Genomic DNA, 22,362 nt, shown 5'->3' on the forward strand with positions numbered 1-22,362 from the left:
AATACAGCTCAATTTATATACTTTTATAAACGGTGCTTCTAAAAAAATTATCAACAATCGAATGACCGCCGTGCCGACGAGTAATATCACGATTAATAAAAAAAAGTACAAGCTAATAAGCGCTATATTTCACGAAAGTGAAGAAATGAATCGTGGTCACTACACGTGTATGTTGAGAGCTGACACAAAATCGGAATGGTATTACTCTAATGATATGGAAGTGTTCAAGAAAAAATGGCCCAAAGGAGCACAAGGGGCATAAATATTGTTCTTAGAACAGATTAAATAATGGCGCTGTATAAAGGCTGCCGTAAACGCTACATTAAAACATCAACTGTTCTAGCGCTGTATAAAAGTTGCCGTAAGCGCCAAAATAAAATATCGGCTGTTCTGGCGCTTTATAAAAGCTGCTGTAAGCGCTGCATTAAAACGAGTGCAATAAGTTTCTAATTTGACCTAGGCTTCATGACATTTCAAAAAGTATCATCAAGAAAAAAATTATCAAACAGAAATATGTATGTCGTATTAAAATCGGAGAGACGAAGAAAAATATATGGTTGCGTTCTCACGAGAATGGGCGATGGAGGGGCCCATTCTTTATTTTCAATATTCATACAAGAATATAAATTCATTCTGTTGCAATTGAAATAAATGTGCAATGTATCGTTAAAAGTTGTTACAATTATACAAACATTTACATATATGATTAAATAAAATATATATGTATACTATAATATAATTATATATTTTATATATGTACATATATACCATATATTTTAATTATTTTGAACTGTATTGCATAAATTGTTACTTATACAAAGTTATGTGATAAGAATCGAAAATACATATATTTGTAATACTTGAATTACTAAAAAGCTGCTCTATATATCTGTACTTTAAAAAGTAAGTGATATCCTAAAAGAATCATAAAAATGAAAAGGTCATGCCATGTTCAAAAGAAGGTACTCAAAAATTTAAACGATCTAATAATAAATTATCACGAAAAGTAACTGATATGTTATTCAAGGTGCCAGTTCAAAGTGAACATACGTAAAGTGTATATTATCTAAATTTAGTAATAATATATTACCATGAAAAGTAACTGTGATATTTTATTCAAGGTGCAAGTTCACATTGAATATACATACATATAAGTAAAACTGATTACAATTTGATTCTAGAAAATAAGTGCGATATGTTATTCTTAGTGCACAAAATATAATAGTCGTTTATAGAGATTTGATTTGAAATTCATACTAGCCCGTACAATGAAAAATAATTGCTCGTAATGCTAGAGTACCAATTTGTTAATGACTCAGAAAAATAACATGGCGGCCTGCTCTCAAAAAACTTTCGATGGGTAGAATAAATAATTGAAATAAGAGTTGTGAAAATTGTATAAATTAAAAACCTCCAATTTTTCTTTAGTATAATTTCGAATTTTTGTATCAACTTCCGATTTGTGTTATACCGTATTTTCAGGGAGTCAGTTATTGATCAGAAAACTTTGCCTTGTTGCTCGAAACGGGTGTATATTAAGTAAAATTTATAAATGTACAGTTCTCAGGTCAACTACAATAAAGCTATACGCTTAAAAAGTTTACTGATTATTTGTCGTAATATACAATAAAAAATTACATATTAATTATTCAAGATACAAGTGAGAAATAAATATCATTAAAATATACAAAAAAATTTATCAATTTTACTCTGAAAAGTAAGTGACATGGTTCTCAAAGTGCAAGGTTTCATTTGACTTACAATTTTCTTCAGAAACACAGAAGAAAAAGGTATTTGTATATAGTTTTGTATATTCACTTCGTTGTGTGTGTAGAGCTTTTAAAAATACGTTGAATCTTTATTCTAATCTAATCTTCTTCTAATGTAATACTTTTCGTATTTCAAATGTTGTAGTAATTATTCTGTAAGAGCTTTAACATTATTTCTAAATGGACATCGAGAAACATCATAGTTTTTTGAGAGCAGGCCGCCATGTTATTTTTCTGAGTCATTAACAAATTGGTACTCTGGCATTACGAGCAATTATTTTTCATTGTACGGGCTAGTATGAATTTCAAATCAAATCTCTATAAACGACTATTATATTTTGTGCACTAAGAATAACATATCGCACTTATTTTCTAGAATCAAATTGTAATCAGTTTTACTTATATGTATGTATATTCAATGTGAACTTGCACCTTGAATAAAATATCACAGTTACTTTTCATGGTAATATATTATTACTAAATTTAGATAATATACACTTTACGTATGTTCACTTTGAACTGGCACCTTGAATAACATATCAGTTACTTTTCGTGATAATTTATTATTAGATCGTTTAAATTTTTGAGTACCTTCTTTTGAACATGGCCTGACCTTTTCATTTTTATGATTTTTTTAGGATCTAAATCGGTGTATACGGTGTCCAAATAAACAGTGTTCAATTGGCAGTGTCCAAGGTCCGTAGATGAACGACAAGAGGGGAAGGAAGGTCCTCGCATGAGCCGCCATTTTGGGACCACGAAGTTATGTGTTTTGTATGTGTGTCGTACGAAGTGGTAGTGAAAAAAACTGTAGTTAAACAGCTGTCCGGTGGCTGGATTGGCGGTGCCATTTTGGAGCCCAAATGCTGAAATATAAATGCGATGACCTTCCTTCCCCTCCCGTCGTTCATCTACGGACCTTGGCAATGACAATAGACACGTTCCTCTACTTTCTACGAAAACAGGATTGCCAAACTTTACTGGCAAAAATGTATTTTTATAGCGGGAAATTATGTAGAAAAATGATGTATTTTATTTTATATTTATATTTTGATTTATTTTTATGAAAAAAGTTTATTTCGCAGATATAGTAAACGTCGAGTGGCATTATTAAGCGACAAAATAATGTTATTTTGACGTTTAATGACGTCAGTTTGTTACTTGCGATTTGATTACCCCTCGTATTAAAAAATTTAATAAACTTAAAAGTAGAATAACTTAAGAAACACTCTTTTTATTGATGTATAGACTTTTTTTAGTATAAATATGAGAAACGAGTTTCCACAATTATAATTGAATACAAATAAAAGACTTACCGTCGCCTTCTTCCTTAGTATCTGGTAGATCGCTGTTAAACATTGGTAGAGAATGGATAGATGTTGGACTACTTTTCAAAACTGTGAAAGATACGTTAATTTGTTATAATGTTCATATTTTTTGTATTTAATAAATAGGACTTGAGTTTACACTGTTTCTTTAAAAATTTTACAAATATTAAATAGAATATTAATCTGCCAAAGTATGCATTACTTTTATATTTTAAGGCTTTTGTATATTCACTGCAGCCATCTTGAATTGATGACGTCGGAAGTGAGAAAATATATTATAAAAATTCTTGCGACTTACGTTAAAATAAAAATGTTTCTCGATAAAATAACGTTTGGAATCAATAGAGCAGACATGTAAAATATACCGAAAACTCTCCTTTTGTTGAGATAAATAAGATACATACATATGTCGAATTGAATTGAGCCTAATTAAGGACAAAAATCATCTGTTTGATAGGTATCAAAATGAAATAAAAATATATGCTTTCATATATTAAATTATGCCAAAATGGAAGTCTTTGGTATACTTTAACACCACGACAATTATTTTAAACATAAAAATACTGCAGTAAAACGAAAAATAACGTTCCAGACACACAATATTTAAAAGATTTATAAATATTTATGAATATATATTTTTTCAAATATTATATAAATATTTTAAAAATGTTTTATAAAAACCTTTATTTAACATATAGTATTATTAAAACAGATTAAATATTTTATATAATATTTATGATATGTAAAGATAAATATTTATAATTATAAATATTTATAATTATTATTTTGTAAATATTTTTTAACTTAATTGTTAGTTTTTTCATTTACCGTTATGTGACGTATCTTCCTCGTATTTAATTTTCGTCGTAAGAATTATATAAAGCTAGCAAAAACGGAAATTAATAAAATTAAAACTGTCATAAAATTATTTCTTTATTTTTGTGCTCCATTCTGCAACAGAATGTCTTTTAATAAATAAATTTACGTATATGTATATCGATGTGTACATACACACATACGTAAATTTATTTGTTAAACTACTGTGTCTAAGTATATTCAGTGTATATTATAATTTTATATTCTAATTAATTACACCAATCGAATTTCTTATAAGCGGGGAAGGGGTGTGCGCAAAAGAACTATGCGCAATCTTATGTGTCCAATAGCACTGTGGGCAATTGTAACGTGGACAATTGTACTGTGAGCAAGTGAAGGTTTCTCCTGGAAGTTTAAAATAAATAATTTAAAAAATGGCGCACAATTTCTGTTACGCATGTGCTATATACTTTTGCGCATGTGCATAATTTCCCAACTCCCGTTAAACGCATAAAGCAGTTTTATTTTTTTCTTCATAAATACTATAAATAATTAATATTTAAAAGTGAAGTAAATTGAAACAAAAATGGAGCACTTTTTCTGTGCCTTGAAAACCTATAAATTCTAATAATTTTCGTTTGTTTTGACATTTATATTGTTATTAACTTTATTATTTATTTATAAAAAAATAAAATGGACCAAATTCTGAAAAGAGGATGTTAAAAAAGTGTCGATTTCCGCCCTCAAGTGCAAAGTAAATAGACGTTGAAAAATCATTGTTTGGATTCTCAGGTAAGAGGAAATGACCATTATTTGTCCGAGGGATGATGGGAACATTGCTAGAATGGCTTAAATGTAGTAAAAAATAATATTTACATATAAACGGTTAATAATTAGAAAACCATGATTCTAGTCAGAGTTGTGAGTACATTTTGCATGTAAAGATCACGGACTATTTTAGCATTATCATACACACACACACACACACACACACACACATGGCAGAGAGGGTTTTGAGTCTCTAAATACTGCAGAAGTGACGAACTGTGGGCTGCTGATCTTTGCCAAGGGATGCTAGGTGCATTATACCTTCACGTGGTGCATCCTGGATAATGCTAAAGTAGTCCGTGATCTTTACATGCAAAATATACTCATAACTCTGACTAGAATAATGGTTTTCCAATTATTAACCGTTTATATGTAAATATTATTTTTTTACTACAATACATTTAAGCCATTCTAGCAATGTTCCCACCATCCCTCGGACAAATAATGGTTATTTCCTCTTACCTGAGGATCCAAACAATGATTTTTCAACGTCTATTCACTTTGCACTTGAGGGCGGAAATCGACACTTTTTTAACACCCTCCTTTGGATATTATAAAAGAGCAAATTAAGCTGAATTTTTTGGTGCCTGGAAAATTTGATTTCTATGTACGTTACTGGCTAGGAGCTTGAGGGTGTAGCTTGAGGGTGAGTCAATCGACGTGGAATCGTTTGTTGGTCAATTTTGGTGACTAACAAACGATTTCGCGTCGATTGACTCTTTGCAAGACTAAAATAATTGAAATTATAAGCAGGGGGACTAAGGCCGGTATTCACAGTTGGTTCTTATGTTTAAGGTCGTCTTCTCTAAGACCTTGTTCAACCAATCAAATGGCCGCATAGTATCTTTTGATTGGTTGAACGAGGTCTCAAGACAATCTTAAATATAAGAACGGACTATAAATACCGCCCTAAGTTCACGGTTATTTCACTAGAAAATCACTAAATGTGGTTTTTAGCATTTATTGAAGAAACGACGATTTAACAAACGTTCTAATTAGCATATTCGTGACCAACAAATGATTTCCCATCGAATGAACCCTTAATAAAGTAAATTCAACAAAAATTAATTTTGTAGGGCCTAACTCTTTACGGCTACTTTTTTCTTATTTTTTGAAGAAGAACTGATCTAACAAACGTTTTTATTAATCTAACAATCACCTACAAACGACTTACAAATGATTAAAAAAAAAATAAATTAAAAAAGTCAAAATTGGGGACAAGTTCACGAAGTTAAATTGTACTCTTTTTGCTATCATTTTGATGTATCATTTTGACATCACTTTGACTAAGCAGTTTTCATTGGTAAGACTTCAATAACATTTATAAAATATTTATAAAATATTAAAATAATTAAAATTTATATTATAATTTTAGACTCGTATAAATCAAATTGATAAAAGATAAAAGAAAGAAAGGTCAACTTAAATGAGCTAATATTAATTCAGGATGTCAAATGAAAATGTATTATTACGAAAAGAATAACATAAAACAAGTTATTACAACCGTATATGTTTTGACTACACAACAGTCTCTATCATTACCTCAACTTTTACAATATGATACATAATAAATTAATATTATAAGCAATAAAACATTTGAAAACGAAAGATTGAAAAACTAAAGATTAGAACATCTATGTCTAAAAACATATTATCTCGCACATTAATGAGTAGCCTATGTTGTCAAATGTTTCGTAATGTTAAAATTATAATTAACCGACCCATTCCTAACAACAGAAATGTTCGAAAGATATTCAGAGAATATCCCTAGAATATTGCAACATTCTATGGATATTCTCTGAATATCTTTCGAACATTTCTGCTGTTAGGATGTTACAAGAAAAGAGAAGAGAAAAGAAAATTGTCATTTCAAGTTTGTCGTTAGTAGGCGAAAAGTGAGGCAGTCAGATCTCTTAAGCGTCTATCTTTTAAAATTTTTAGCTCGGTCCGTGGTTAAAATATTTTACTATTGATGTGCTGTAAATGTTCATATTAAATTACCTTTTTTGAATTTCTAGAAGAATAATTATAATAAACTTACATATGTGTCGATTATTCCTTCAGATTTATTATTATATTTAAACTGTTCGTCGTACTTAGTTATGTTGATGTGTTTATGAGATAGGTACGACTAATATCTAATCTGATGAAGCGCCGACATAAATAACAATTAACTAGAATAAAGAATCTATTGCTGAAAGAGCCAATATAGCAAATTTGCCAAGATGAGGAACTATCTCAAATCGAGATTTATAAGTTCCTCTTTCCTCCTAACAAACTCCCTAAAATTTCCTAAAATTAATATAGACGAGAAAAATATATCGGTCCGAAAAAGTCGGCTGAATCGGGAATCTCAATGCTTTTACCCCCCCCCCCCCCCACCTCAAAGCGTTGTAATTAGGTCGACCTAATATTCTTATTATTGTTTATTTCGCGTCTGGGCCTAATTACGACGCTTTGGGGGGGGGTGAAAGCATTGAGAAAAGTATTGTTTCGTGAGTGTCTGAATAGCTCATTTGGAAGAACATTCGCTCGGCAAGCGGAAGGTCTCGGGTTCGATTCTCGATTTTAGCCAACTTTCGGACCAATATTTTTCTCGCCTATTTCTTTACAGGGGAAGTTAAAAGAGGAATAAGGAGAATTCTTGAGATCCCAACCATAGGATACAGATTCTCAGATTATTTAATTTTCGCAATAACATCGCGTTTGGCTATGTGGCCGAGAAGAAGGTGTATATCGTGTTTTAAATTAAAAGAGCCGACCTAATATTCTTATTATTGTCTATTGTATTTAGTTTATTAAAAATAAGATATTTTATTCTCCTGTTAAGAATTTAACAAGGCTCTGTAATATAAATATAAATATAAATTGAGTGTTAAACAGACAATAAGAGCCACATCGCGGATGACAGTGCGTTATCCCAACGAAACTAAATTTTTTTGTTAGAATTAAAACCTGTGCACAAGGCATTAAATTTTTACTTGGACACGGCCAAGATTTAAAATTGGAATAATCTCTACAAGAGATTTAATTCCATACATCCCCTGTTCCCCCTTAAAGAAATAAATACGAGAGAAATTTAAATCTTGGCCATGTCCAAGTAAATCAAATCAAATGTCATCAACGTATCGATAAGAAAATAGTACATTAATATTCAAGGTGTTAAGAATCGACGTTTCTAAATCTTGCATGACTAAATCAGCAACAACTGGAGATAATAGAGATCCCATAGGCGTGCCATAAATTTGTTTGTAATTAATGTTGTTGAATGTAAAAAACGTAGAAGTTAGGATAAATTTAATTGCATTAATAAAGCCATCTTTAGATATTTTCGTGTTATTTTCAATATAATGCCATCTATTGTTGATACTGTCTATTGCAAAATTCAGTGGAACGTTTGTAAATAGCGATATTATGTCCAATCATACTATTGGATTATATATTAGGAATCGAAATCCTTCGTAGGATAGTACGCAATAACCACCTGTAAATCACGCGCTCACGGCATATAGAATGGAAGAAATTCTTTAGGGCCAACGAATTATATCGGAAAGACGATGAGTATGTGTCGAGACGCCTCTAGAAGTACAACTGCCGTGATTCGTTGCCGCTATCGTGTTAAATCAATTATAATTATACGAGGTGTGATCAAAAAGTAAGGTGACTTTTTATTTTTATAAAAAAATATGCATTTATTCATCCAAAATTATGTTATCCCCTTCAAAATAATCCTCCTCTGATACAATGCACTTGTGCCAGCCCTTTTTCCAGTCGTCAAAACATTTCTGAAATACACTTTTGGGTATTGCCTTGAGCTCCTCCAGCGATGCAGCCTTAATCTCCTCAATCGTCGCAAATCGTCGTCCTTTCATAGGCCTTTTCAATTTGGGGAAGAGGAAAAAGTCGCAAGGGGCCAAGTCTGGTAAATACGGTGGCTGAGGCATAATGATAGTATTGTTTTTGGCCAAAAAACTACTCACTAGTAACGACGTGTGCGCAGGTGAATTTTGCTGACACACGTGTCATACCCAAAACATCCGTTAAAATTGATTGGCATGAGCCAAACGATATGTTAAGATTATCAGCTATTTCTCTAATCGTGATTCGACGATTTTTCAACACAATTTCTTTCACTTCCTGAACATTTTCGTCGGTTTTTGACGTGCTGGGGCGTCCAGAGCGAGGTTCATCGTTAACATTTTCTCGGCCCTCTTGGAATAACTTATACCATTTATAAACATTTTTTTGCTCAAAGTTGACTCACCGTACGCCACTGTCAACATTTCAAGAGTTTTTGAACACTTAATACCATTTTTTACACAAAAATTAATACAAACTCTCTGCTCCATTATTTTCAACAGCAAAAAATCGCCGAGCACGCAAACACGAGTCTAACCTTTATGCCTCTCACATAAAAACAACACATGCTATATAGTCAACACTGTGAACATATGATCGTGACGAGTGTACCAACACAACCAAACAAACATTTTGACATTAGAGTGTACAGAGCGCGCAAAATTCAAAAAGTCACCTTACTTTTTGATCACCCTCGTATACGTTTTTTCTTTAAATAAGTGTGACGCAAATAATTTTCAAGAACATTATAATATTAATTGTAATTTAGTGACCACGCGCGTTGACTACTCGTAGTACATTGCGTTACCGCCCAATCGCTACACTTATTATTGTTCATTTAAGAAATCAGCATATAAATTAAACTCGCATTTTCAAGTAAAATTTAATTTAATTTGATTAACCATCCTTTGCGAGAATTACAACTTTACAAAGTGGTCCTTCGAGCCGGATGTGCGCGTATTGGCGTAGGTGATCGTTGCAAATAAATAAGTGTAATGATAGACGCGCGTTAGTCTAATAAACAATGATTAATGACAATAATTTAATTAATTATAATAACTTAAAACAATAGACAATCATTACTTTGAGAACATTCTAGAACGTTCGAATTATCAACGTTAGTTTATATAATCAGTCGACCTTTCGTATCATTATTTGCTCACGTGATCGCGACGCGTGACTGTCGTGTTTGTATCCATTGTTTACTCTAAAATTTCGGCAGAACATAGACACAGTAAAGTGAGAGTTATTAAGTACAATCAAAATAAGAAGCAACATGAGTATCGAAATTCTGCGCAGAGTCATCTAAAAGGAAAATTAACTGCAGTAGACTCCGGATAACTTTCCGACTTCGGGCCTGTAGGAGTGAAAAATTCTTAGAAATGGAAAGTAATCGAGTACCACCTCTTCTCGGCTTCTGTTCTGCTGGCGCAGGCGCGTTATGTACATGCGCACTGTACAAGCGCCACCGCTGCGCCGGTGCGACGCGAGTGGCGCAACTTTCCATACAGATAGTAGGGACACGATATTAATGTTAGTGAGCGTATGTGTGGAGGAGAGGTAGCTTAAACGGAAAGTTCGCGGGGGGGGGGGGGGGCAAGTTATCCGGAGTCTACTATAATATTAAAAATTTCATCAATAAAGTCCAGAAGGATGTTAACGTGTTACCAGAGGAAGTCACAACTAGCTTCAAGCAATTGAGAACATACATACTAAATCTCAAACTATATCACAGCAACTTTTTATACTGGACGACCAGCCCGATTCAACGAAAGAGAGGACTCTGAGTTCGACGAGCATTAATACACCATAAAGACAGAATTATTACAATTATTGGAAAAATGTAAACCACCGCCAGCTGAAACGTCCAGCAGCAGCGCAAGCAGTGTGACAAATAATGCATCAATGATGCAATTTCTAGAGCAGTAGGTAATTTTAATACAGAAATTAACTGAGCGTAATGACAATGATACGTTAGTTAGAACAATGGAACAACAATGTCAACTATTGAAGAGATTGAGCACGCGGTCGAGCACGGCCGTACGAGAGGCTCAAATAAAACTGCCATTCTTGATCAAGCTGCCGACATTTGATGGAAATGTGGAAGAGTGGAAAAGATATTCGGACACTTTCAAAACTCTGATTCATGATAGCGAACTATCTAGTGTGTAGAAACATTAGTATTTAGTCGGATTTCTGAGCGGTCCAGCGGCAAAAATAATCGAGGCAATTGACATTTCCGAAGACAATTACGTCATCGCCTGGGAATTATTAAAAAGAAGGTACGATGATAAAAGAGGAATAAAAAGACGACACATACAATGCTTAATGGACGAGTTGCCGAAAATTAAACAACATTTAATAAGAATCCGCAAGCGCGATTCAGGAACTCGTAAATACTCAGATGCATTTAAGAGTGCTACAAGCAATGAAGCTCCTCACGGAATCGTGGGGAGATTTAATTATATATATCATCAAGAAGAATTTGGATAGCGCTACTAGAAGGCGATGGGAGGAACATATCGAGAGTAAGGAAGACGTCACGATGACTACCATGATGGAGTTTTTGCATTGACAGAATCAGCTGTTGCAGCGGTCGGTTACGAGTGGCAACGGAGTGAGGAGCAATGTCGGCGAGAAGAAATCGTCAACTAAGCAGCGAGTTTCGACTACAAAATCACGAAGCAGGGCGATACTAGCTACAACAACTCAAGACAAGAAATGTTACTTATGTCAAGGACAATACTTGATTTACTCTTGCAAAAACTTTTTGGGTTTGGCTGTCGAGGACAGAATTAAAGAAATAAAATTATTAAAATTATGTCTCAATTGTTTTAGATTAGATCATTTTTTGAGATCTTGCAGATATGGCTCTTATAAGAAGTGCGGTAAGCGACATAACACGCTGTGTCATATGAAAGGACAAACACGAAATCCGCCTACAAGGCAGCCAAGGAGTCCGACAGAGAATCCAGTGGAAGTATCCATTGGCATGACACTCTGTTCAGTGACGGACGCCGTGAGAGGAGCGGCAACCAGCGACATCGAATCATCCAGCCATCATATCCAAGTCGACTGCGAGCGTAAGCGAGTCTTGATGGCAACGGCTATCGTAAATGTAAAAACAAATATTGGCGAGTCTTAATTACAAGTATTATTGGATTGTGCTAGCAAACTTAATTTTATTACAGCGATAACATGCAAACAATTAAATTAAAAATTAGAAAACAATCGAGAAATTTTAAGCGGATTAAACGGCATGAGTTGCGGCATAAATCAAGGTTTCATTAAAATCGCGGACATCGGGGTTTGAATTAAATTCTTATTGTTTAGTCGTTCCGAAAATCACGAAAAAATTGCCTTTATTTATAGTAGAAGTATCTGAGTTGCAATTCAAAATTTCCGAAAATTTAAAATTAGCAGATTCATTTTATTTTAATCCTGGTCATATTGATGTACTCATTGATAGCGAATTCTCTTTTCAATTGTTGAATAATGGTAAAATTGAACTAGGCGACGATTTACTTGCGTTGCAAAATACGAAATTCGGGTGGATTATAGCAGGTTCGGTACCGCAACACTTAATTGTCAGTCGAGCGACTGATCGTCAATTTTCTAGCAATCATACATGTCTATTGACGCAGCACTTATCTATCGATGAACACGCGATTATCAAAGAACAATGCTGCGAGAATCAGTTTGTAAATACTACTAGTCGAGACACGGTTTCCGGACGATTTGTCGTTCGATTTTTTTCGGGAAAATAAGAATCAATTGGGTCGATCGAGGGATATCGCCCTGAAACAATTCAATCATTTCAAACATAAACTTCAAGGACATTCAAAATTTCGTAATCAATACATTGAATTTATGCGCGAGTATATTGATTTGAATCATATGTCTGCGGTTGAGGAGAACGATGAAGCATCAAATCCGACATATTTACCACATCACGGCGTGATTCGCGAATCAAGTTTAACAACAAAATTGCGAGTCGTATTTGACGTGTCGGCAAGAACCACTTCCGGTCTTTCTCTTAATGATATATTGTTAATAGGAGCAAATTTACAAGATAATATAATTGATATTGTGATACGTTTTCGTCTACCAGCTATAGTTATCACTGCAGATCTTCAAAAAATGTATAGACAAATATTAATACATCCAGCCGATTATCAAAGAATATTATGGCAATTTTCTCCAAGCGATCCAATAACCGAATATAAATTGAACACCGTGACATACGATCAGGCATGCGCTCCTTTCTTAGTCATTCATTGCGTGCGACAATTGGCGGAGGAGGGGTCTAGCGAATTCGGCGAAGCATCAAAGATGTTATTAAATGACTTGTACGTCGATGATATCGTTACTAGGGTTAATTGCAAAAACAAAGCAACGAATTTAATTTCGCAGTTAGAATTATTGTTAGACAGAGGCGGATTCAAAGCGCATAAATGGCGTACGAGTGGCAAGCGAGTGAGAGAAAAATTGCAAGCGATTAATTAGACAGAAGAACCTTTCGCGTTAGCAATCATGGCGAGTACGATAAAGACGCTGGGGTTAAATTGGTGTCCAAAAAGGGACATTTTTCAATTTTTCATTGATTTTATGGTCGATTCGGTTTCAACGAAACGTGAAGTTTTGTCAACGATTTCTAAACTATTTCACCCACTTGGATTGATCGGTCCTATTATAGTTCGAGCTAAATTAATTATGCAAGAAATGTGGATATCAAATCTCGGATGGGACGAACCGTTAACTGAGAATCTCCGTCGAGTATGGGATGCGTATTACGGGGTGCCGGCGCGATTCGAGTCCCGCGTAAAATTATTCGGAGCCCCAATGCAGTGCGTTTCAATCTTCACGCATTTTGTAATGCCTCATTAAAGGCATACGGAGCTTGCATTTAGTTGCAAGCAATCAATAAAGACAATAATTTGAGTTTATCTTTAATCTGTGCAAAATCACGAGTGGCGCCAGTCAAGAGCAAAATTATCACGTTACCAAGGCTCGAATTGTGCGGCACCATTGTTCTAGTCAGATTAGTTCAAAACGTAAGGAGAGCACTCAAGATCGTGTTTTATGAAGTACATGTATGGAGCGATTCGACAACAGTACTGGCATCGATCGCCGGCGATCCATCGCGTCAAAAAACATTTATCTCGATGCAACTGACAATCATGCACTATTGCTTCTTAGAAAGAGTGGGAAGAGCTCGCATGATAAAGTTACTCAAGGTAAGCTTAGTTTAGCAACGCTCAAAGAGGATACAAAGACTTTGTTCTATGATCGAAAGTTTCTGTTGCATCACAAATTAGTCACAAAGCAAATTCACCATCAGAAAAGTGCCGGCCATTGCGGTAGCGGTAGCCTCTTACATTTGCCACGTTTTTATGTAGAGCAAAAACCAAAAATGATTTACTTGGCAGAACAGGTGCTCGACATTCTAAGATCTAAAGAAAATGGTGTAGCTGACAACACTACCCGATACTCACCGATTTGAATGAAACTTAACATACTTATTAAACACTGAAAAATAGTTAATTAGTTTATTAACTTCAACACATATATGTCAAGAAGTGGAACTTGGTTTACAAATAAAATCTCTACATCACACATATCCTCCATCCAAACATTTACTTTATATTTTTATCTAATGCTTATTGGTTTTTGGTTTCTTTACTTTATATTGCATTACTTCCTTTATATTTATTTCTAAATTATTATAAAGCATTCTCTCCCAGCCATTCAAATAAACATAATCCATAAAACTGCACTAATTTACAAAATTACAAATTTATAAAGTATTATACCATGTTCACGAACGCGCTGCGTGAGAGAAGATCGCGCGACACAAAAGGATAAGTCACTTTTTGTATAAAAGAATTTAATTTTCAACACACACGTAATGACAAAATACACTTGAACAATACTTATTACAAACGTTAATTATTTTACAGAAAACGTAATCGAAAATCAGAGTATGGAATAAGCGGCGGTCGTCAACGAATTTTGCGGTTTAACTATTTAGCGGATTTGCGTTATGCGGTTCTCGGCGGAATGCGATAAGGCTGACAAGCCGGGTGTGAGCTCCTCCTTTATAGTTTTCAGGACGGAGCCCACTCTCGCGTGAAGCGCCAATAATTTCGAGTATTTTGAATATTGCGCGAGGTGACCTGAGCGCATTACTCGTAATTGGCCGCTGTTATAATTGACGAAACGAAGGCTGGAAGAAAGCATGCGCGAGCGGGCGATCGCGGTAATTATTGGTGAATTGAGGCGCCCATGAGAAGCCGCGCATGCTCGTTGTAATATAATAATTCGGCGGAACGGTTACGATACTGTTAATTGTTTATATTTTTGATAGGTTTTTTAATGACAGATTGATTTATGACGCGGTTTTTTTCTTTACAAAACATAGAAAAACGATGAAACTATTTGTTGTGAATTTCAATATCGACCTGTCTAGAATAATCTGGAATATTCTATTCGCGTATAATATTCTATTATGCGTTTTGAACATAACATATCAATTGATCTTGCAATTATACATTCATATTCTACCCTATATACACATTCATATTCTACCCTCTATCACTATTAACCCTATTAATATCAATATTAAAATATCAAAATATAAAAAAATTAAAATATTAAAACATTAAAAATATTACTATATTACTATATTACCGCATTACAACATTAGAACATTAAAATATTAACACATTAAAATACATTAAAACATTACAATATCAGAATATTAAAATAAACTCTTAAATTAATTAACTTACATACATATATAAAACTATATATTCTTTTACTTATATTTTTGCGCATACTATCTTTTTTTTTTTTTTTTTTTTTTTTAATAAAGATTAATAAAGATTAACCAAATTCATCAAAATTTTCTCTGAGGATCATATTTTTCTTTTTTCTTTCTTTTATAATCTTTTCTTTTTCTTTCCACAACTTATATATTACATCATCTTTTATGCTATCTATCTCATCATTGCATATATTATTAAACCTACTTTCCTCATTCTCTCCTAATTTCACAAACCAGTCCCTAGCTATTTCACAATTTTTAATAAAGTGTTCTAAACTAATCCCATCCATTCCTACAAAATTGACATCTTCTGCTCTCCTCATCCTTCTAATACTTGTTAGCTTTCTCCATATTTCCGCATCTTAATTTTGCCAGCGCTTTTATCCCATAATTATTTTTAATATTGCTCATATAATTTACTTCAAGGTATTTCGGGTTACCAATTACTACCTCTATATCTTTATATCTTTTGTTATATTTAGCCTCCCTAATTTTACTATCTTTCATTGGTTCTTGCACATCTTTCTCTCTTTCTCTTATGTTCTCTTCAAAATTCTCAGCTGATTCTGACATTTCTTCCATCATAGCATTGCTCCAACCATTTCTATTATAAAATCATTCTAATTCAACTCTTTTTTCTTCTCCCAAAACACTTTAACCCACTATTCCTCTGTCATTTCCATTATTTTTTTTTCATATCTATGTACTCTGATCCCCCCAAATGGGTTTCCATCTTGGCGTGGTGGTGGGGCTTAAGGTCGCAGCCGGGTACACTCCTTGGGGCGTAAACGGGTGCAACCGGCGAAGAGGGACCCCCCAAGTTAAGGTGTAAGCGACAGTGCCGAGAGCTGCATGGCGCAAGGGACGCTGCGTCTTGAACGGTGCCTCCCGGAAACCGGGCGAAATCTGGGAGTAGGCAGCCAAGTCCCGGTAGTGCGGCTCTAACCGGGTGAGACCGCTTTTCCGCATCACTCGTAAGATCAAAATGGACACGACTGAATCAAATTTTAACATAAACAAAGTCCTTCAGGACGTGACTTCCTTAGGAAGCGAACGACCGGAGGAATCTTCTGAAGCGGGGGCGAGCTCCTCTGGGGCTCCCCTAAAAACCCGCGTGAGATATAGCAGCGCCGCCAGACGACGCTTTAAAAAGCAGAAGCAGATCCAGGCGGAGGGGGTGGTCACTGTGACCAATAGAACTCCCCCTGAGACTGTTTCTGACACTGAGGTAAAAGGGGGGGGGGGAGCCGGGGCAGGTCAGGGCAAAAAAACGTTCTAGGCCGGAGCCCACGAGCACTCCCATCCCCTCAAATAGGCAGCCTGACAAGAGGCCCCGGGTCAATGATCAGAGGACCTTTGTCCAGGCTGCAAAAGGAATAATCAGGTTAACCGTCGTCACAGATGACTACCCTGACAAGAAACTGGGGGACGGTGGAGTGGCGGGCGTTAGAAAGCTGATCAGGGGTCGCATAATTGAGGTCCAGAAAGGCACTAGGGCCCCCACCTTTACCGACTCCTGGGTTAGGGACGGAGCACTTGTGTTCGCGTGCGCAAACGAGGAATCGGACTGGCTGAAAAGCCTGTCGGCCTACCTGAGTTTAGGAAACGTACCTCTTCGAGTGCTGCCGGCCGATGAGCTGCCTAAGCGACATCGGGTGGTGGTGCACGTTGAGGAACCGGACCTCTCTGTCAAAGAAGCAATCGAGCTCCTTGACAAACAGAACGCGGGCCTGGCTCCAGAAGATTGGGTGGTCTCGGGTGGGACTGAAAGAAGGTGCTTCGAGTACCCACTTTGCCTGCCTTGTGGCCGCGGAATCGCTGGAGGCCTTAAAGGCCTGCAGATACAGGTCTTTCTGTGGATCTACTCGAGCAACTGTAAAGTTGCTTGCCAAGAGACACGAAGAGGACCCTGCTGTCGCAGGAACCAACGACTAGACTAGACCCAATATGGTCGGGCTAGGGGTTTCTGTTACCCAGATTAATTTGCATCACAGCAAAGGCGCCTCGGCGATACTAGCCAGAAGCATGGCTGCGATGTAGATAGGCATTGCACTAAGTCAGAAGCCTTGGCTCCTGAATGGCGCTATTAAAGGTTTGAGCGGGTGTGGCATGATGTGCTACACCAACTCAAACCGTAAAACTAGAACTTGCATACCTACAAAAGGGCTAACTGCAACTTTTATGCCACAGCTCAGCTGCGAGGACTTCACGGTTGTCCGGACTAAGCTCAACCTGCTGACGGGGGAATCCCTGGATGTACTATTGGGTTCAGCATACATGCCCTACGACTCCGAGAATCCACCACCGCAAGCGGAATTCAGAAATGTGATTGACTATGCTGAAAGGTGTGGACTGAATTTACTTCTCGGATGCGATGCTAATTCCCACCATGTTGGATGGGGAAGCTCAGATGTCAATTCCAGGGGAGAGAGTCTACACAATTTCATTATGAGTACTGGCCTCATTTTACTTAACAGAGGTACAGAATTTACCTTCCAGGACTCCAGAAGACAGGTAATCGACATCATGCTATGTACAAGGAGGATGGCTGAACTGGTTGCGGACTGGAGGATCTCTAATGAGCCCTCCGGATCTGATCACAGACAGATCTGCCTAACTCTATGTCACATCACGGACACATGGGTACGTAACCCAAGAAAGACTGATTGGAACGGATACAGGGCGGCTTTGTTAGCCAACTTTAAGTCAGTCCCAACCAACTTTAACAATAAGGGCGATCTGGATATGGCGGCACTTTTTATGAAGGAAGTCATACTAGACGCCTATGAAGCAAACTGCCCATTGAGGAGGAGCCAGTCCACTTCCAAAGTTCCCTAGTGGAACAAGGAGCTCTCGAAGCTCAGGCTGAGGACTAGGAAACTCTTCAGTAAGGCAAAGAAATCTGGCTCTGCATCCTGTTGGAAAACGTACAGAACTCCCAACGGCCATACAGCAAAGCTATAACAGCAACTAAATGACAAAGCTGGAGACTCTTCTGTGAAAGTATTGAAAGCCTCCCGGAGATATCCAGATTTAATAGAATATTACATTCGGATAGTCACTCTTTCATGGGATGTCTAAAACGCCCTAATGGGCTCTATACAGAGAACCCAACCGAATCATTAACTCTCCTGATGGAAACTCACTTTCCAGGATTTCAACTCCTGTCATTTCAACACCCCTCTCCCAAAGAGTCCAGACCCCGGGATGGCTACAAACCTAAGGAATGGGCGTTGATTGCGAAAGTAGTATACCCGAAAGGAATTGAGAGGGCCATCCATTCTTTCAAGCCTTATAAGGCACCAGGTCCGGATGGAATCTTTCCTACCTTACTTCAACAAGAGTTGGATCCTCTAGGCCCCCTTACTAAAATCTTCAGAGCAAGTATAGCTTTTAGACATATTCCACCAGCTTGGAGCGGCACTAGGTGTGCTTTATTCTCAAGGTAGGCAGAAATGGACACATAACGGCCAAAAATTTCAGACCCATCAACCTCATCTCCTTTGTGTTAAAAACACTGGAGAGACTGGTTGAGGATTTCTTAAAAACAGGACCTTTAATCTCTAAGCCCCTATCCTCAGGACAATATGCTTACAGAGAGGGCAGATCCACGGATACTTCCCTACATTTCTTCATAGTAGTATTGAATCTCAATTAACGGTCTAAGGATATGCGCTGAGTGTATTTCTGGATATCGAAGGTGCCTTTGATAACACCTCATATCTGGCAATCATGGGGGCTATGGCTGACCATGACATACCGGTCGCTATCATTGATTAGACTCTCAGTATGCTGGCAGGTAGACTTCTAACTGTCAGGCAGGGAGATTCGACTATAAGAGGTTTTCCCACAAGGGGTTGTCCGCAGGGTGGAATTCTATCTCCGCTCCTGCGGTGCCTTGTGGTGGACGATCTCCTAGTTAAACTACAAAAAACCAGCCTCTGGGTGTATGGTTACGCTGATGATGTGGCCATTGTACTGAGAGGTGGCTTTCTTTTCATCCTCAAGGAGCTAATGAACAAAGCACTGAGGATTGTTCAAAACTGGTGTAAAGCGAAAGGTCTGACGGTAAACCCGGACAAGACCTAGGCTATGATTTTCACCAAGAAATACAAACCAGAACATATTGGCGCTTTATTGTTCTGGAATAAAGAGATTCAATTCGCTTCCTCAATAAAATATTTGGGTGTCTACATTGACCCCAAATTGAGTTGGAAAACAAAATCAGCATCTCTATGGGTAAGCTGGCCACGGTCTTTCAAGCTAAGGTCTTAGCAATCCTGGAATGTACAAACATACAAATTACTGCCAGAGCAGACAACAAGAACATAATATGTTCTGGTAGTCAAGCAGCCCTAGGTGCTCTTGCAAAGCTTTCCACGGAATCTTCCCTGGTTTGGGACTGCATGCAAGCATTGAACAGATTTGGGGAAAACAACAAGGTTACCTTGATGTGGGTACCAGGTCATAGTGGCATACAAGGCAATGAAATGGCAGACGGACGAAGACGGGTACCCTTGAGGAACCAACCGAACAAATTGTTGGAGTCCCCTTTGCCTTGGGCAAAAATGTTATCAGGGAACAGCTCCGAAGCAAACATCGGGCCTCCTGGGAGAAGGGAAGGGGGCGCACGAGGATGCAGACAAGCTAAGATCCCGATTAATCAATCCTCACCTAGCAGAACAAAAGAGCCATTGACTCTCACTGGGGGGAAACTGAGACTTGCACTCGGTCTTCTCACAGGCCCTCCGGGCTTACATGTTCAACTTAAAACTAGTTGCGCTAAACACATGCCGACTATGTGGCGAAGACAGGAAGGACAGGGAGAACATACACTTACTGTGCCGCTGTCCAGCCCTTGTCTGGAAAAGATATAGACATCTAGGGTCCACATTCATGGAACCAGATGAGCTATATAATCAAAGGATAAACAACCTGTGCAATCTGGCGAAAAACGCCGGATTAGGTTTACAGGGATAATCCTCAAGCACAGCGGGGTGTCGCAAAGAAACTTTTAGATCTAGGTGACCTTTAGGGACTTATATATATTTGTTCCTCATGTTTTCCTTTGTTTTATCCTCCCAATTATCCATTTTGACTGCATAAATTCCTTTCTTTTCCCAATAGCCTTTTACTTTTACATTAATACTTAATTTCTCATTCAAGAATTTCTTAATCCATCCCTTTGAATTCTTCTGTTGTTATTCCCTTTACTACTATATTATCCTTTCTTTCCTCTTTTTCTTTAGTAGCTATTATCCTTCTCAACTTATCTATCTCTCTATCATTTAAAAACTCACTAGCCCCACTTCTTAGTGAAAAATCTCCTATACTTCCCTTGCTAATAATACTTCTACCCTCCTATTTCTATTATTACTTCCTTTGCTAATAATACTTCTATTTCTGCTTCTATTATTACTTCCTTCGCTCCTCCCATCTTCATCCTCTGTACTTTCCCTTCCCCCTTCTAACCTCCATTTTTCTTCTTCCTCTTTTCTTAACCTATCTTTCTCCTCTTTTTCTTCAATATACCCCTCTATATTATTAACTTTCTCCTCAATTTCCTTAAATTTTTCTTTCTACTCAGTCATTAAGCGGAATCTACAATGGCAGCAGGAGTACAGAGTAAGCAGTGAGCAGTACGAAATGGGATTAGTTCATTCTGTTACTCCCGACAAAATGAGCGAATCCCATTTCGTACTGCTTACTGCTTACTCTTGTACTCTGTACTCCTGCTGCCATTGTAGACCCCGCTTAATTGATAAGCATATAAAGATTTAGCACAAGTATTTTTGGTATAAGACTTAAATATAAGGTATCTATAATCCTGTATCTATAATCAGTAATTTTATGCGTTAACTCTAAATCTGTCTTCAGAATTGATTTGTTGCGTTATTTTCCTAAAAAAAGAAAAAACCTGACATAATGGGAAAATAGGCGCAAATTTATAGAAAAAATAAGGAGAAAAAAGTTTGTTAAGTAACTTTAAAATATAAGTAAAGAACAGAAAACATAAACTGTCACTCTAATTGTAAGTTAAACATTACCTTCATGCTATATTAGAAATTTTCAAATTTTTTAAAATTTTTATTGTTACTCTGGAGTTTTCCACAATACCTTTTACTCTTTATTTTGTATTAGGATTTCATTCGGACATATGATCAATTATTATTTTCCCGACTGTCGTTGAGCAAGCATTTTCCAAAATTACTTCTTGATCACTTATTTGCTATGAGTTATCTTGCTCGTGAATTTCGTTCGAATATATCTTCAACCATCATTTTCACATCACCAACGTTCTGAATGTAAAATGTTACGCTCTATTGATTCTCGGGATGAAAAGTAAACTACTCTCTTTGAAAAACATAAAATAATTTTCAAATGACCTTGAAATTCGACCTCAAGGTCGACTTCAAGATCGCTATCAAGTGCATCACTTTGAACTCTACAACTTTAGTCCTAAGCACTTTTTTCAGAAAATGTATCATTTCAGAAATATAATTAGTTATAACGATTTCCATCTCCAGGAGTTGAGGGGTGTTTTCTACTCCTAAAAAGCGTATTTAGCCGAAACAAAAAACACATATTTAATATCTTCGGTGTTTAATAAGTATGTTAAGTTTAATTCAAATCGGTGAGTATCAATTGGGTAGTGTTACTTGTGAGTATGACGAGATTAGGAGGGATCGAGTAACCGAGATACAGTCTATCCTCCCATTGAAGCATTGGTATTACGTAGACGGGGAAGTGAAAACCCGGCGGATTTGATATCGAGGGGCACTACTTTGGAAAATTTAAAACAAAATAAAAGTTGGTGGGAGGATTTGGCTTGGTTGTCGCGTTTTGGAGACTGCGAGATAGCGCGGTTGGCAACCGGCTCCCATCGAAGAAGACAAGAGAATCATTCAAAACAAACAGAAGGCAAAAAAACGAGTTT

The 22,362-nt window shown here is 36.6% G+C and overlaps 1 protein-coding gene and 1 pseudogene across 11 annotated transcripts in view; one reads left to right on the plus strand and one right to left on the minus strand.

The window, feature by feature from the left end:
- The window catches only part of magu (SPARC related modular calcium binding-like protein magu), a 202,282-nt gene that overhangs the window by 50,211 nt on the left and 129,709 nt on the right, over window positions 1–22,362 (minus strand). For all 11 annotated transcript variants that reach the window (XM_085490160.1, XM_085490158.1, XM_085490157.1 and 8 more), the window contains one exon: window positions 3,086–3,166. In XM_085490160.1, coding sequence (XP_085346286.1) covers window positions 3,086–3,166 — 81 coding nt within the window. The remainder of the gene's footprint in view (window positions 1–3,085; window positions 3,167–22,362) is intronic.
- LOC146719416 (uncharacterized) lies at window positions 16,411–17,360 on the plus strand (annotated as a pseudogene).

Source organism: Nylanderia fulva, unplaced genomic scaffold, assembly GCF_048542155.1.
Source record: "Nylanderia fulva isolate GAGA-0341 unplaced genomic scaffold, ASM4854215v1 Scaffold99, whole genome shotgun sequence".
Lineage (NCBI taxonomy): Eukaryota > Metazoa > Arthropoda > Insecta > Hymenoptera > Formicidae > Nylanderia > Nylanderia fulva.